The sequence below is a fragment of the Aphis gossypii genome, chromosome 3, assembly GCF_020184175.1.
Source record: "Aphis gossypii isolate Hap1 chromosome 3, ASM2018417v2, whole genome shotgun sequence".
NCBI lineage: Eukaryota > Metazoa > Arthropoda > Insecta > Hemiptera > Aphididae > Aphis > Aphis gossypii.
The window spans coordinates 36552183-36569783 of NC_065532.1; the positions used below are offsets into that span (position 1 = coordinate 36552183).

The following is a 17601-nucleotide window of genomic DNA, read 5'->3' on the forward strand; positions in this document are numbered from 1 at the left end:
GCTAACACAAACGGCAATCAACGATTATAACCGTGGACGGATTTACCTAGCGGATTTGGCTGCACGAGCACGAGTGCCTGTATTTGAATCAATCAAAGAAGCTGTTGAAATCACAGTGCAAAAAAGCTTATAGCATAATATATTCTATTCTATAAATTATAATGCACATAGAAAATAATGACCATTTAATTATTTTGAATTACATGAAAACTAACAGAAGTGCACGAGCAAAATTGTTTTTTTTTTTTTATACATAGAAACTATTTTAACTTTTAAGTACCAATTTTTTGAATTTTATTTTATTTTTTTTAACTAACAGCTAAGGAATTATTTTTAATTTTAATTGTATTGATAGTAGGTTAATGCCTGTTTCATAATATATATATATATAAATAAATTTAAATACATAAAACTATTCAGTTAAACTGTTGTGTTCTTCTCCCTATTATTATTGATTTTATAATATATGTTAGGTATATTTTACATATTTTATATTATAAAATCAATTTTATCATGTTCAAACTTTAAACCATTATATTAATCATTTAATATGTATATCGAGCCATTTTTTGCAAAATAATAATGCTCTTGGTAAGAGTGAGTTGGTAAAATAATTTGTGTTATAGATTAGTATAGACAAGTGGAACAGAATGATCATTATAAGAAGGAATGTTAAAGGGAGATAGTGGTATATATTCCTATGGTATAAATTTAAATACACAGTATTTGAATAATTCTTATTTTTAATACTTTATAAATAAAAAGAAAGTCATGATTTTTAAAATGCAAAAATTGTTTAGTTTTAAGATTGGCTTATAAAACTAAAATCTAAAACCTAGCAATGTATTAGTAACTGTTGCTTGACTATTTATAAGAAAAAAAATACAATTTATAAATATAGTATAAAAAAGTATAAAATACAATTTTATGTTATAAAATAATTATTTTATTTTTAATTTATGTATTAATTGTTTTTTCTTCCCTAACTGTATAATATACATACCAACACTTTTTAGAATTTTCAAAAAATACATAAAAAAATTGTTATTATACTAAAAGCTACTGATATCTCATTATGCTATTAAACCTTTAGGTAAAACAGTTAAAATTTATTAGGTACTCTGAGGGAAATAATTACAAATGAATTATTTAAGTAAATGTAAACACTAAACATAGGTATAAAAAACAAATACTTGTGATATTTGGTAAATTCAGATGAAAGTAATAAAAAATAATTATACACATTTTTAAAACTAAATGTCAGTAATAATTGGATGACATTTATTTTTGTGGATACGCAAAGTCTTAATTCTCGAAAAGTTTTTTTCACACACATCACACTTAAATTTTTTTATTCTAGGACCAAATGCAAAATAACTATTTAAATGGTCTTTGAGATGTGACTTTTTTTTAAACAGTTTCCCACAATGAGAGCAAATCAATTTAGCTTCTTCGTGTGTTGTTAAATGCACTTTAAACAAAGCTTGATTTTTGAATCGTGCACCACAATGATCACAAACACAATTTTGTGGATCATGACTAGATTTGTGATACCTAAAAATATTAAATATGTATAAATAAAATAAATGAATAAAAATGTGCAATATATGAGCAATAATCATACTTCATATTTGAAGGCTGACTTGTAGAGTAATCACATTTATCACAACGGAACCAAACTAACTTTTGATGAACAAGACGGTTATGTCTACGCAATGATGATACAGTTGAAAACTCCTTTTTACACTCCTGGCAACAATGCTCTTTGACTTTTGAATGGGTACTTTCGTGAATTTTTAAATTGTACATTGTCTGAGCTTTAAAATCACATTTATCACAAGGGTATAAACCAATATGAACATTCAAATGTATATCAAGAGTCTTTTGTTGAGTAAACTTCTTTTGACACATTTGACATGCAAAAGATTTTTCTCGATGAACCTTCATGTGTATCTCCACACGTTCTTCAGATAAAAATAGTTTTCCACACTTTGAACAACTATAGTTTTTGGGCATGTCGGTATGCACTTTTAAATCATGTAAAATGAGATCATTGAATTTTGTAAACGTTTCCAAACATACATTACAGGAATATGTTTTACGCTGATATTGATTATATCTAGCCACTGATTTTGAAATTCCATTTTTTAAAATAGGTTTTTCATTTTTTTTCTGTATTTTTTTCATAGAAATAGCTTTGGGATTCCACCAATTGGCTTTGGTATATGTAATGTTAGTTTCTTTTTTGCTTAATACATTCAAGGCTAAATCCAAACATTCCTTACCAGATATGGTGTCATTAGTTATATCTTCAGGTGGCTGTACTTTTTTTGTATACCTTGGAATAGGCAAATCTGTACACATAGGATCACTTTCATTCCATGGTTGTGATAAGCCATTCCATAAAGAATCGCTTTCAAAAAAACTGATGCTCAAGTCTGACATTTGAGATGGTGTGAATCCCATTGGCCCTAAGTTTGTTATGTCAGAATTGAACTAAAAAAATCAATAACCATTTATTAACAACAGTGTAATTAGGTACATAAATACAAATAATTTTATAATTTTATATTTTTAGAATAGACTAAAGTTATTTAGATTTTATAACAGTTAATATTAATTCTGAAGAACATAAATAAAATTGGCTGTAAATTTAAAATAATTTCAAGCCTTTAATTTTAATAGATTTTGTCAAAAAATTATTATTTTTAAGTAAAATAATTGGTAATCTGATATGTCGAAGGTAGAATTAAATAATAATATTAAATATTTAAGTAGTTTACCTAAGCAATAATTTTATACAGTTTTTTTAGAAAGTACACTTAACTTAAAAGGAATAAAAATCAAGACGAAATTATTTTTAAAGTTAATTTAAATAAAATATTACCACTAGGTCAGACTCATTCTTATCCAGTCTGTATTGCTGTAAGAATGCATTTGTATTATCACATAGTAATTTGAATTTGCACCAAGACTCCAAACTCAATATGCAACTAGTACATATATTAGTTGGTTCATCGGTATTTATTAACACCTGAGAAAATCATAGAAATTAAAAAACATACCTATTCAGTTGTAAAACCATATTTTTAATAACAGATATTTACCTCAATTTGCACACAATTTCTTATGGTCTCTTCAAGAACTGGATTTTCAAATATTGATATCATTTTACTATTTTCGTCATCGTCTCGAAGACATAATCGACAGACTTTTTCAAAATCAATAATTAGTGGAGCCATTTTCAAATATTTTTACATAGCGCGTTACAATATTATTATTTCTATTTCAAATATATATTACAGATTTTGAATATTTGGATAAATCTTATGACACTAATAATTGTGACAAAATAAATTTATTAAACAATGAGCTATAGCAAATGCCTAAACTTAACAAGTTTTTTTATAGAAAAAATTAGATAGTTAATAAAGACTATTGTGAAATACAAATTACAATAGATTGATGTATAAGCAAAAATTTACAAATTAACAATGGTTTTAAATTCTTAACTCGTATTTAAATATATGATGATAGGTACATAATTTTAAAAAGTAGAAAACATAATAAATTCAAAATAAATGTAGATAAATGATAATTTATGATAACAAATTATTTTTTATCAAATTATCAAAATATATTTATTTAAATAGAACATTAAACACAAGTTTTCTCATCCGTTTCCGTAGTGTAGTGGTTATCACGTGTGCTTCACACGCACAAGGTCCCCGGTTCGATCCCGGGCGGAAACATTTTTGAATTTTTGCTCTTCAATATTGTTTAGTAGCTAATAATATGTAGTATCATTATTACACTTATTATTTATTAATTGTATTTAATACTAGTAGACCCCATTGACTTCGTTGACAGTTAAAAATGCAAACTCTATGATAGGATTTAAACTTTGTTTAATTTATTATTCGGTTTACCTAATGATGTTCAAAACGTATACATTTTCATTTACCATTTTAAATCTCAAAAACTTGTGCAAGCATCACTTTAAAATGCGAATTTTGTAAAATGCTTTCTTATTGCACACTAATTTGTGGTACAACATACGAATGTACTGTGTTAATTGCAAGCTTTGATTTATCATTGTTCAGGCTCAACGTTTATCAGTATTCAGCACGATTAAAGATATAAGATAATATCTTTAATCGTGGTATTCAGTGCCAGTGAATTTGTCAGGTTATATTATATTATTATAGCCATTCCGCGCTGCCCGCGAGACTCTCTTATGATTATGCGAGCAGTATATTATCAGGTAAGACCCCGTGAGATGTGCACGTAGGTAAACCATTGAAAGTTGTATCAATTTTTTTTTTTTTTTTTACTTGATCTAATATCTAATATCTTTAATCCTACGGTGGATTAGGTATGTACAATAATGTGCCATCTTGTGCAGATTTTTTTTATATACCTAGGTATATAGTTGGTATAGCAACCTGACTATTGTGTATGTGTTGACACATTCACAACAATTATCATTACAACTAATTATTATTAAAAACCAATAGCAACCATTTATAAACTTATCGTAAATCTCAAAATCCATGTTTTAGCACCTACCGGCTACCGGAGGTGGTGAAAAATACTTTACGACTTATTTTCATACCCACCAAATATACAAAAAAAAATTCATAAAAATCGTTCGAGCCATTTCGGTGGAGTTCGAACACAAACACTGTGACTAGAAAATTTTATATAAATATAAATAAATATTGATTTATGGTAAAAATGTGATCTATTCACGGTAAGACGTAAGTTATTATCGGATAATCGGATAATCCCCTCGCGCAGTGTCCTTAATTTGTGTACGCCGCCACACCAGTCTATAATATCATAAGGTTATATCACTTATATCAAAAGTTAGACAAATGCTATCACTGACATTTTTTGTTGGCATTATCAAACTCTAGAACTCATATTGTATCTCTCATCGTTAAGGCAACATTCGTAAGGAACGTTTTCGTTTGACCGTTTTTCTCCAACTTACTGTGCAAATCCGACTACCCGAACTACCACTAAAATCTTTTCATTTTTTGGGTATAAGCATAAAACATAACCTATGACACTCACAAATAATGTGGCTTTCAATTGGTAAAAGAATTTTCAAAACCGGTTCAGTAGATCCAGAGATTATTCCTATAAAACCTCACAAACACTCTTTATAATAATAGTATAGTCAGAATATAGACATAATCTGAAAACTTTGATAAACATTAAAACATGGTAAATTGAAGTAATAAAGTCGGGCGATAGATATTGAATATCGTAAAAAACATCTTCGACTTTGTTCGATGGTAAATGGTAATCCGAAAAACATTTATAATCATTTGGGTCAGTGGCGTATTTACGGGAGGGGGACAGGTTCAAATCCCCCCAGAACAAAAAAAAGTTACTTAATGTTAATTAAATATTTTATTTCGGGTTTTCTAATAATTTAACGATGTAGATGAACTGCTTATATAACTATGAAAGATAGTTGGGTTATATTGGTGTGGAGTATCGGCGTATCGCTGCGTTAGGTATCTTAATTACAATTTGTGTTACCTAGATAGGGATTTTAAAATTTTAAACCCTCCCCCCAAAAAAAAATGATTAAAAATACGCCACTGATTTGGGTATATATTATCGGAAGACTGATCGTTATAAAACTTTTTCAAATCAATGATACCAAGATTGACCCGAGTGAAATCTACAGGCTTTTATGGTACTTTTGTTATATTATACGTTTCTGAAAACTTGATGAGCGGCAATTTCAAAATTTAGATGAATTGATATTGGATTAAACGGTTGTTAAATTTCAATCATACATAATTTAAGAATAAAATTCCACATTACTAGGTATAGCAATCAAATGATTTTGAAGGCAAAATTGCAATAATTAAAGGTATAAAAATCGATTTTTATAACTACCTATATGTACAACACCATACATTTGATAAAAATAAAGTCTATAATTATTAATTAGTAAATGTATGCTATCATCAAAAATGTGTGTATTATAATGCAGTAATTGCACAAAAAGTTTAAATAAGATTTGCACGTTATGAATATAAATTATAAGTTGTTTACACGATCAACAAATTTAAATTGTTCGTTTTTATTTGTTAACATTGGTAATTTGGAAATTTGAGAGATTGCTTCATTGATTTAGGAATGGCCAATGGGAGAAAGCACTTTGAGCACTTAAGATTTATATATCTATCAACCAAAGAAAACATATCATAAAATATATCAACCTTGCTGGATCCTTGTCTCATTGCTTTATTAGTTATCCTTGATGGCTTGATGTACAACTTTGTTGACGACTTTCTACTCACCTCCTACCAACAGTACCAAGTACCAATAGTGACCAGTGTATTTACTATTTTTATAGTAGTTCGTGATTTGCACCATTGTGATAAGTGATAACAACTTTGAGGTTAGTTTTTTATGAAAATCGTTCGACGGTCATTCTTTAACGGCTACTTCACGGTTACAGACTACAGTTTACGGTTTCACGTTAACACTATTTAGTAGCTACTAGCTAAGTACTTACATTGTTTAATGTTTACAATGTAAAATTTAAACATTTTTAACATTTGCGGTGACGAGATTTTTACGTGAAATTTATATTGTAATTTTATTTGGCTATTGAACATTCATTTATTTATTTGGTTCTCGTTAGTCGTTATGAGCTTTTAGACATAAACACAACATCATAAATCGGGATAATGTTTTCGACGAAATTATTACCAATTTTTCTACTTGGCATTTTATGTATTAATAATACTTTTGGATCTAAACTCAATGTTCCCCGCGTCCTGTTACCGGTATTTGACACGTTCACTGTAAAATTTAATATAGAGGTGACAGACGATGGCTGTTACAAATGGTAAGTATTTCGAATTCGTTATGATTTGTATGTTGCTGTTGCACACTACTTGTATTAAGAACCTTAATGGTAGAATATTAATGTTGTTTAAAGTAAAATTTAATGTACCTATGTTATAATTATTTATAATAATGTTTTTTCTACATTTGTCATTAACCTTCCACAACATTTTTCTAATTGTAGTCAAAACGAACAAAAATAATTTACTTAGATTTACACAGCTTATCCGTGATATCTATAACTCTAATTCTAGTATGTTTACTTATATCAATGTAATTGTTTAGGTCAATATTCAGAGGTGACAACATTATCAAACTCGTTCCTTTAGATGTGAATCCAACGCTTGGATGTTCAGGCAAAGTTGCTGTTTCTTCACTAACAAATGAAAAAGTGCGCAGAATAGCAATTATATTTGCAGAGGATGCTAATTCTGGTGAAACAATACGTTGTGATGTCATTTTGGATACTATAAGGTCTTTACAGATTGTTACTAAGACTAGAGAGTTATTTGTTGGAGATGCACCAGAACTTTTTGAAGTATCAGCATTTGATGATCAAGGTACTTATTTGTAATCTAAGACCAGTATAAATTGATAGAATTAATATTTGAGGTATACTGTTATTTATAGTTCAGAAAAACTAGCATTAGTATTAGTATAATTAAAATAAAAAATAAGTAAGATTGCCAAATTTTAAACCACCAAACCAGGACAGGATATCTTATTGAATAAGCTTTTTTTTTTAGTATAGTTTCATTATTTTATTGAAAAATGTATAAACCAAAACAATTTTTTTACATTAACTTATTTACATAAACTACATTAATTATTAATTATTATTAATAAGCTAATTTTAATACTTTTCCATTGAATGAATTGTTTTCAATACAGCTATATTATTCTTATTTTTTCATAAAATTCATTACAAACAAGTTAAACCAAAATTTATTTTACACACGATTGGACCTCGTACCTTGTAGTATTTTCATTATTACAAAAATCATAAAATGATACCATGTACAATATTATTCCATGTTTTATTATTAAATAATATAATATAAGTTATTTTAAGGGTATTTATCATTTTGTAATATTATATTCTATCTGATAGTCCAAATAATCATTAATATATAGGTAATATGATATCAAAATTTCCAATCTTATTACATTACTCCCATGATTTTGTTACAACTAACATTTTTTTTTCTATAAGAAACAGTAATTTTTAACATATTATTTTGGTATTAAAGTAGTTTCTGAAAATGTTATCTGAATTTATAATTTTAAATTTTATATTGAATATAAATAATTCATTACCAATTATAATTATTTAAAATTAAGATATGATTAGGTACTGTAAAAATTGGTCAATGTTTAATTGTTTTTACTTTATTTTAGGAAATAAATTTACAACATTGGATGGTGTAGAATTTAATTGGTCTTTAAAAGTGCTGAGAAGTCCTATAAACACTGTTTTAAAATTCATACCATTTAAAGATTCTTCATATAGAACTCCACCAGATCTTTATGATCTAGATCAAAAAAATAGACAAGGTCATATGGTTCTTGTTGAAGGGGTTAAAACTGGATCAGCATTAGTACGTAAATTATCTTTGAATTTCAAATTATTTCTAGTTATTCATATATTGGTTAAATTTTTAATCAATTACTTTTTTAGGTTTCTGTAAAATTGTCTATGTTTGATGAGCCTACTACACAAGTAGAACTATCAGTCATTGCAAATTTAAGACTTGAACCATCCCATATTGTTATCTTACCTGGGGATCTTATTCAAATTGATATATATCAAGTAATTAACTTTAAAGTGTATTTATAATATAATTTAGTGAAATTTATTTGTTTATTATTTTAATTAGATACAAAATGAAAAATTAGTAAAGATCCAACTGCCTTCCAACCAATATTCTATAGAAATGGATAAATCAACAAAGTCAGGTTTACTAAAAATTGAAAATGACTCTGGTCTCTTTCGCGGTCTTAAAAGTGGTCAAGTTAGGCTAAATTTAATTGATAATCATGCTGAATCTAGAAACGATACTATTCCTAAATCAATCAGCAGTTTTGTTAGTATCTCCAATGCAGATTATTTGTCAATTGTTGTTAAGCCGTATAATCGACGAAATTTAATCATTAATGGTATATACGAATTGGAAGTACATCTATTTAACAGGTACAGTATTTAAGGAAAATTTTCTATTAATGATCCATTTGTATTTTGTACTAAATATCTTTTTTCTTTAGTCATAATCAGTCAATTAATATTGGACCAAATGTGAAAATAATAATGAATTTACCTGATGAGTATTTCAAAGTATTGGAAACAGTAAATAATGGATCGTACGTTGTTGTCCAACCTATTAAATTAGGATCACCACAAATAGAAGCTTCATTACTAAGACCATATCAAGATTCTAGATCTTCTGCTAGAACATCTGTATCTATTTATTCAAGAGTGAAGGTTAATCCAGATTTAATTATTTTTCCGTGGCATGCAAACATAAATAACAAGTAATGCTATTAATTTTTATATCTTTATTTAAGATTTTAGTTTATAAAAATAAAACATTATTTACTTAAAACAAATCATTTAAAAAAAATTATAGCCTAACCTAAACTGTGTGGTGGACGAGAACTCCTTGTTTCCCCCTACTATAGCACGAAACGGCTAATACTATTAATAATACTTAATACCAGTTATTTTTGATTAGGGATTAGTAATTTTTGTCAGTCATAATATGAGTGTAGTGGTATTATTCTTTCAGTAAGTAGAATATAGTTATGTTATGAATATAGTTCATGAATTACATTTTAATTAATAAACAAATACTAGCATGCATTTATATATATATATATGTTCAGAGATTTTGAGATTTATAATTATGAATTATGTATAAATAAACTAGTTTAAATTATTTCATATTTTATCAAATATGTCATATCTGTAAAATAAACATCATATAAATCAGATTTATTTATTCTCTTCCACTATATTTTCTATATTAATATTGTGCTTTCATATGTATTCTAACTCTATAAACATAATTATTTGTGTACTAAACTTATAGTAAATTATATCCATTTACATGTATTAAGTCCATATTACAATTTCTCTATAAAAGCAGTGTAAAAGATACTATATCTCTACAGCAGTACGGACCTCATATTATAAGATATATATTAAAATATGATTTATTTACCTATAATATATAATTAAAGAGCATAACTAAATGTTTTAAATTTTAAATTTCAGATTACAATTTGCATTAGAAGCTACTGGAGGAGATAAGAAATATACTTGGAATAGTGATGATGTTACAATAAGTACAGTTTCATCCAATGGTATTGTAACAGCTCAAGGATTAGGAAAAACACATGTATCAGCTGCAATGACAAGAGATACATTAAATCAAGATAGTGCCAATATTTTTGTAATTGTACCTGATAATTTGAAAATAATTGCTGACCCAGTAGAACAAGAAGTGGGAAAAAATATTATTTTATACATGCAACTATATGCAAAAGTACCTGGAATTGAAGGAGAAATAAGTGTTACAACATGCAACCATGATCAATTTAAAATTGAAATTGAAAGCTCTCAATTTACATTACAAAATTTTGACCACAGTTTAAATAAATCTTGTACTGCATTTTCATTACGTTCAGATTCAGTGGCTTCTTCCAAAGTGACTGTCACCTTTCATACAAGTAATACAATTTTAAAAGCTTCAGTTATTGTGAGTACATACAAGAAATTAGTTCCACTACGTCCAGAATCTAAACAAACAGTGCTAGCACCTGGTTGTTCGACTACATTGTTATTCTATGGTGGACCTCAACCTTGGTTGGGCCATAGTGCTGGTTATAAAGTAGAATTTAAAGTTGATGAAAATCTGGTGACTTATAATGAACTTTCTGTAATTCGAGATGTGGATGGTCATAAAACATATGCATACACTATTACATGTTTAAGTTTTGGGTCAACTCGAGCAAATCTAACTATTAACAGTAATCCTGTTATTAATAGATTTGAATCAGAAATAATATCACAATCTTCAGTAGATATTTTATGTGCATCTCCAAAGTTTGTAAAAGTATTTGTAGAAGATGCAGAAGACGATTGTCCAATGTCTAAGTCTTCTAATAATATATTAGCTTATATATATGAAAAATTATTTGTTCGAATTAATATCATTGATGAAGATGGAAATATTTTTGATAATGCTACAATGATAAATGCAAGTTGGGTTATCACAGATTCTGATCTTATAAGAGTTGTCAGCTCATTAAATTTAAATGAAATTACAGAGTATGGTTTTCAATTTCCCAACTATCATTATAGTATTTTAGAACCATTAAGCAAAGAAGGCTCTACTGAAGCTGTTTTTCAATTAAATGGATATAAAAAACCATTTGTTGTTCCAAATAGCTCACGGTTCGGTTCTTTTTTAACACCTAATGATGAAGTATTTGAAATCATTCCAACAATTAAACATTCTATATCTCTGCTTTTATTTGGTAATCCTCGCTTAACACATGAAGAAATGTTGGTTATTAATAATCCTGAGATTAAAAAATCAATTTATGGTCATCAAGGAAGTGGATACTTTAAAATACAGTTGAATACACAGAGTGTAGCCAAAGTAACACATAACGGAGGAAGACAAATAGACCTTAGTCCAATAGCTCCGGGGGATTTAGTTATAAACATTAAAGATCTTTGTGTAAAATCTGAGCCAGCTGAAGCTACATTTAAAGTACGAAATATCCATAACATGGTACTATTAACAAATACTTTTGTTGAAATTGGAAAAAACATAAAAGCCATTGTAAAACTTTATGATTCTGAAGGCCATTCTCTACCCATTCAACCAGGTGTAGTGAATATTAGACCAGTAATAGAAGTAAATTCCATGTTGTCAATCAAACCAGAATTGAGTAAATCTGAAAAAACATATGAGACAGAATTTTCAATTACAGGATCATCATTGGGTAAAACAAATCTATATTTTGTTGCTGACATATCTCCTATGGAACAAATTCGTACACAGACTGCCTCTATTCAAGTTTATTCTCAACTTAGATTATCTCCTAAAAATTTAACATTGGCTGTTGGATCAAGTTATCAGCTATTAATTTCTGGTGGACCACATTTAGAATGTGTTTTTGAATTTATTTCTGAAGATGAACAAATTACCAAAGTTTCAAATGGAGGGATAGTTAAAGGTTTAAAAGTAGGATCTGTCACAGTAACTGGTATGGCTGTAGGTGTTGATGTGATAAGTGGAATGAATGTTATATATTCTAAAGATATAATAACAATTAGAGTTATTAAATTAAATAATGTTAAAATTGAAGTGCCATTATTAAAACTAAAAGTGGGAGAAGTGATGCCAGCTTGGGTTCGTGGCGTACCTGACTCTCTAAATCCTATTATAATTGGCACTATTTATCCATCTTTAGTATTTCATTGGACCACATCATCAGCTGGAATTGTTCAAATTTACGACATTTTAGAAAATACAGGAATACTAGTAAATATTTATTTCCACATTCTTTTTTATAATTTTAAGGAACTAAATTGTTTTTGTTATGTTTACTAGGTACGCGAACAAGACAGAATATCAATTCGTGTCCGTGCTGTCAAAACAGGAAACACAAGAATTAGTGTTTCGGTATCAGACCCATCTACAAAGGTTGTTTTTACCAATTTTGTCGATATAACTGTGTATGAAGAGTTACATTTGATTTCACATGACTTGTTATTAAATAGTTTATTAGTTACTCCAAATACAGAATTCACATTAATGACAAATAAAAACAAAGTAAATTAATTATATTTTATATCTAGTCACATATTAATGTATTTTGTTAACTAGGTAGCCAAACAATCATTTCAAATTGTTGGCAATTCTAAATCGGATAAAAGTCATAATGAATTAAATGCATTAGCAATATCTGTTGACGAAAACTCTGGAAATGTTAAAACAACAACTAAAGTCGGACGAGCTCATGTACTAATTACTTCAACAGAAGATTTTGATATAACACAATCTTTAGATGTGCCGATTGAAGTAAATATTTAATATTTTTATTCAAATAATTAAGATTAATAGAGGATAACTGTTATATTATTATGTTTATAGGTAAAACGTGTGAACTATATTATGATAAATATTGAAACCAATATAAATTCAAAAGATTCTTCACAAATGTCTGTTCTACCAAGTGGAATGAATTTAAAATTAATAACAACTTATCATGATGAAAAAGGAGCTCAGTTTAAGGCTGTTAATTCTGATTTGAAATTCCTTACAAGTCATCAAAATAAGGTATGGAAGTATTTTTTTTTATCACCATTTTAATTCCATTGTATAAATATTTTAATTTAAAAAAAGATTTCAATGACACCGGGTGATCAAAAAAATATTATGGAAGTTTCTTTGTTTGAATCTGGTGAAGTTATATTAAAAGTTTGGGATGATGGAGTTTATCATTTCAAAGAAGATTATATTAAATTCCATGTTGAGCATCTTATATTTCCAAATAAAGTAAGTATCTAATTGTTCAATTAAAATATCATATGCACTACTGTTTAAAGCTGATTAAAGATGTACATTTTATTTACATATTTATTAATTACTTACTCTTATAATTATTATTATTTGTAATGAATAAAAAATAAAGTAGGAAGTGCGATAAGTTCTTTTTTATTGAAATTATGAATTGACATTTTTGTTTTTGGCTTCTGATATATTATTATTAATCTACTAAATACATTTATAAAATTAATAATTATACTGTTTGTATGTTTATTTCGTATCTATAAATTCAAGTATAACTGTAAATCTTATATTGCATATTTAAGACATTTGAGTTAATACATAACTGATAGTATTAATTAATACATTTTAAGACGCAAAAAAAGTTGTTAGATTTAATAAATATTCTTTTACCAGTTGTACAAGTTATACTTAAACAATGTAAAAATCCATTAACAATTATGTATTATTTAGAAACCTGTAAATATTTTTTAGTTAAGTTTTTAAGGTCATTATTCTACATTGATCGATGAATTTATCAAATATTTTTAGTTTGAAACCAGAATTTTTTTTTAAGTGAAAATTGAGTATTTCCATTTAACTATATCAATATCTATGAACTAAATAACAATTTAAATTTAGTTTTATAATTTATTCAAAACATAATTACCAATTTAATTTTTATTTGTAGGCTACTGTTACTGTTGGAGATGTTATATGTTTTTTAATGCCTGTAAAATTCAGCGAAGAAGATGCTAGTGAGTGGGTGTCAGATAATTTGAAAACATTAGCTGTTGATAATGCTTCTGGATTTAGTGTAGCTATGGCACCTTCAGAAGTTTTTGTGACCTATTCTAATAAGAAATTCACAACATCTACAAGCATTAATATTTTACCAATCAAAACTGTACGTACTTTTTTTTTACTTTTTATAATTATTATATATTAATAAAATATATACTTTTAGATTAAAATTTTGCCTTTTGAGAAAAAGACATTAAGTAACAGTGCTATAATTGATATTCCATTAATTTTACTGAATGAGCAAGAATCAGTGTCATTAGTTAAAAATAAAAAAGGAAATATGTGGGAATGGCGTGACGATGATTGTTCGAATCGGGAAAATACAGTTAAACGTTTTCCATTTGTCTGTGATGTTCATTTTGAATCTATTTTTTCTAGTCAAGTGAAAACTCCTTCAATAAATCGAGTGTTTGATGTCAATCCTCATTTTAATAAAAAAACAGGTATTTATTTAATTTTTCTATTATCAATTTTTATTGATTATTTTTCAAGGGGTAATAATAGTTATTTCAATATTACTCCATTTTAATTATTTTCATAGTATCTACCTACTATCCATAATTCTTGTATAATATTATGTTAATCCATAAAAGTATAACTATTTTTCTATACATTAGTCTGAAATTAATATGTATCATATTAACATATCATATTATCATCATTAACTGATTAATCCACATTGTATTTGTTTAATCTTAATAAGTAAATATTTATTTCTTAAAATTTGATTTATTAAACATCTTATTATCTCATTGCTACTACTCAAATTAACACTTTATTTTTATTAAATTTACTTCTTTATTAATATTGTCAATAATCACTACTAAATTTACATAATTATTTTATAACTGTTTACTTGGTCTTAGAGCCATGTACTAAATATTTATTTACAATTTTTTATATATTTTTAGGTCTTTATAGTTGTAAATTGACACCTCTTCCAGTTATTGATCAAGATTTGAGTCTCTTTGAAGCTAAAATTGCCATTCAAGTTTCTACTGGTAGTGTATTTACTGAGCTTAAAGATATTAAATTTATACCATCTGTCTTTATCAACAAAAAAGAGTTGTTTTTCGGCCAGTTTAGTGGCAAAGATAAACTCATTATAGTCGGTCTACCTCAAGTTCTATCCCAAATCAAGGTATGAATTTTCTTAATTTTTTTAATAATTGTAACACTTAACGCTTTTTGTAATGTATTAGGTTACATCTAGCAATGATTCATTTGTTCTTCCAATACTGTTTGATGAGAGTCAAAATGAAAAAGTTTATTCATTTGACGTGAGTGATAACTTTTGGAATGATCAACGTTTTGATACTTATATTATCGTGTCATCAAATTTAACTCATCAAAATATTAAGGTCTGTGACATAATCTTAGTTAATTAATAATAATAAATTGATAATAATTATACTTTTTTTTTTTATTTGCAGATACCTGTTGTGACATCGCGTTCATTGAATGAATATGATTTTTCAAAATCTAAATTGCCCGATACCAATCTACATGATACAAAAAAAGTTCAACCGTCACCACTACCAGGACTGTTCTCTGGGTTTTCAAATAGTATATTTTCAAATCCATATATCATTGGTTTGGTTACAGTAATAATTACGTCTTTAGTCAGTAAGTATTAATTTTATATAGTTTGTCAACATTTAATAGATGTATTAAAATTTTAAAATTTGTTTTTCAGTTTATTTTTATGGATTTTCATTAAATAGAAAATATATTCATCTTATTAAAAGTGAGCTTAAGCATTAATTATAGTACAACATTAAATAATAGTTTATTAAATTCATCGTAATTCTATAATTTTAAATTATGTTTAGGTCCCCAAAATTCACCATCTCCTACACATGTGGGTTTCTATAACAGAAGTTATTCAAGCGATCACAATAAATCACCCGCATTGAGTTTGAATAGATCTCTTACAAGATTGCAATAAATTTTGTTCAAAGTAATCGTGACTTACTAACAGCATTAAGTCTGATATATCAAACAGTTAATAGCTGTTTTTTTTTTTTTTGAATGTATAGTGTAAATGTTGTTCTGTAAATAGTATATTTGTTGTCTTTTGTAGGCTTGTAGAAATTATATTTCTGTAATAATTATAATGTAGTATTTAAAAAAAAAACAAAGTAAACTTAATAATTTTATTTGTATATTGTTTGACACTGTATTTTACTTGTTGGGTAACTTTTTAACTAACAATATATTTTGATATAACTAATAAAGTTATTAAATTTTTAAGAACTCAGCTATTTTGTATAGCCTATAAGACATAATCAAACATTAATTGGTTAAAAAATATATATTTACTTTCTTCTAACTTGAATACTTGTTATTAAATGTATTATTAAATTTGAATTTGAAAAAAATATTTTACAAGTTATTGGTTTGATCACAGTTGTTATGTAAAGTATCAATGTTAAGATAATGATTTAATATATATATTATTATATATATTAATATTAAATTTTTAGTATTATATCCTATTTGTAAAATAGTTACGATTTGCTTGCTGAACGAGTAACACATATGTTTCCACTGTCGAGTGTTGTATATCAATGTGTAGTATTATTTTCAGTAATAAATTTGCATATGACATATTCGACTTATTTTTAGGTAACATGACAAATATATAGATAAAATTAGTAAAATTAAACAAACCAGGTTATAAGATAATATTTAGATGTATAAAATATAAAATATAGGTATAATAGGTTATAGTTGGTACAATACATTATAATAACAATAGAAATCACAAACATATATTAAGTTCTTCTAGCCATTTTACAGCTGTTGATCCGCCCTTGTGTAGTACAAATATTGTAATGAGACAGGTCTCAACTACTTGTTTGATTGTTTGCATTTTGTAAGAAATAAAAACAAATAATTAGCCAAGTCAATGCTCGTTAAATAGCAAATGAAGACGGTGTATGCTGTACAAAACAGGTCCATTGATGGAAGCAGACCTACTGGTGACTTGACATCAAAAGGCCCCTCGGCTCTATTTAAAGTATTGACTTTTTTTATTTGTTTTTCAGTATTCAATCGTTATTGTATATTTATTATAAATACATATTATTTTTAAAATCACACAATTTTTAAATGCTTTCATTGTTCTATGCACGTTTAAGTATCATTTATATGAAAGTTGGGGCATAATGATATTATAGTACAGACTTGTACAGTGTAACATACGTCATTAAAATCATGAGGAAATAAGGAGTAGTAAATAGTAGGTAGGTATGCCCCCCTGTTCCTGTATAACAAATTATCAGCCCACCTCAAAATTCTGATTACGTCACTGCAAGGGTAAACACGAACCCGTTCAATAGGACAAATTGTAAAA

The 17601-nt window shown here is 26.9% G+C and overlaps 3 protein-coding genes and 1 non-coding gene across 9 annotated transcripts in view; 3 read left to right on the forward strand and 1 right to left on the reverse strand.

Annotated features, from left to right (window-relative positions):
• LOC114122149 (uncharacterized) overlaps positions 1-419 on the forward strand; it is a 35653-nt gene extending 35234 nt beyond the window's left edge. For all 6 annotated transcript variants that reach the window (XM_050204630.1, XM_027984723.2, XM_050204629.1 and 3 more), the window contains one exon: positions 2-419. In XM_050204630.1, coding sequence (XP_050060587.1) covers positions 2-133 — 132 coding nt within the window. In that variant the 3' untranslated portion in view covers positions 134-419. The remainder of the gene's footprint in view (position 1) is intronic.
• On the reverse strand, positions 165-3535 carry LOC114122143 (zinc finger protein 182-like). The gene is made up of 4 exons (XM_027984715.2): positions 3108-3535; positions 2888-3034; positions 1625-2496; positions 165-1554 (listed from the first exon to the last, which is right to left on the reverse strand). The coding sequence occupies exons 1-4, from the start codon at positions 3240-3242 to the stop codon at positions 1254-1256; spliced, it is 1455 nt and encodes a 484-aa protein (XP_027840516.1). The 5' UTR covers positions 3243-3535; the 3' UTR covers positions 165-1253.
• A 144-nt stretch (positions 3536-3679) lies between these two features.
• Trnav-cac (transfer RNA valine (anticodon CAC)) lies at positions 3680-3752 on the forward strand. The gene has a single exon. It is a non-coding gene; the product is annotated as a tRNA-Val (tRNA).
• A 2697-nt stretch (positions 3753-6449) lies between these two features.
• Positions 6450-17350, forward strand: LOC114122089 (nuclear pore membrane glycoprotein 210). Its single transcript, XM_027984647.2, has 18 exons — positions 6450-6880; positions 7165-7439; positions 8278-8477; positions 8558-8689; positions 8757-9070; positions 9142-9408; positions 10151-12431; positions 12501-12722; positions 12777-12971; positions 13044-13229; positions 13296-13448; positions 14131-14346; positions 14407-14686; positions 15155-15384; positions 15446-15604; positions 15677-15869; positions 15940-15990; positions 16076-17350. The coding sequence occupies exons 1-18, from the start codon at positions 6720-6722 to the stop codon at positions 16189-16191; spliced, it is 5631 nt and encodes a 1876-aa protein (XP_027840448.2). The 5' UTR covers positions 6450-6719; the 3' UTR covers positions 16192-17350.
• Positions 17351-17601: the final 251 nt, after the last annotated feature.

What these genes read in the sequence shown, in the direction of transcription:
- LOC114122143 (XM_027984715.2), bottom strand. Translation starts at nt 3,242, where the DNA reads ATGGCTCCACTAATTATTGATTTTGAAAAAGTCTGTCGATTATGTCTT. An exon ending in AGAATGAGTCTGACCTAGTG is followed by an intron (nt 2,497 to 2,887) that starts GTAATATTTTAT and finishes TGATTTTTTTAG; the next exon opens with TTCAATTCTGACATAACAAA. An exon ending in AGTCAGCCTTCAAATATGAA is followed by an intron (nt 1,555 to 1,624) that starts GTATGATTATTG and finishes TAATATTTTTAG; the next exon opens with GTATCACAAATCTAGTCATG.
- LOC114122089 (XM_027984647.2), top strand. Translation starts at nt 6,720, where the DNA reads ATGTTTTCGACGAAATTATTACCAATTTTTCTACTTGGCATTTTATGT. An exon ending in CATGCAAACATAAATAACAA is followed by an intron (nt 9,409 to 10,150) that starts GTAATGCTATTA and finishes TTTAAATTTCAG; the next exon opens with ATTACAATTTGCATTAGAAG. An exon ending in TCATTTTAATAAAAAAACAG is followed by an intron (nt 14,687 to 15,154) that starts GTATTTATTTAA and finishes ATATATTTTTAG; the next exon opens with GTCTTTATAGTTGTAAATTG.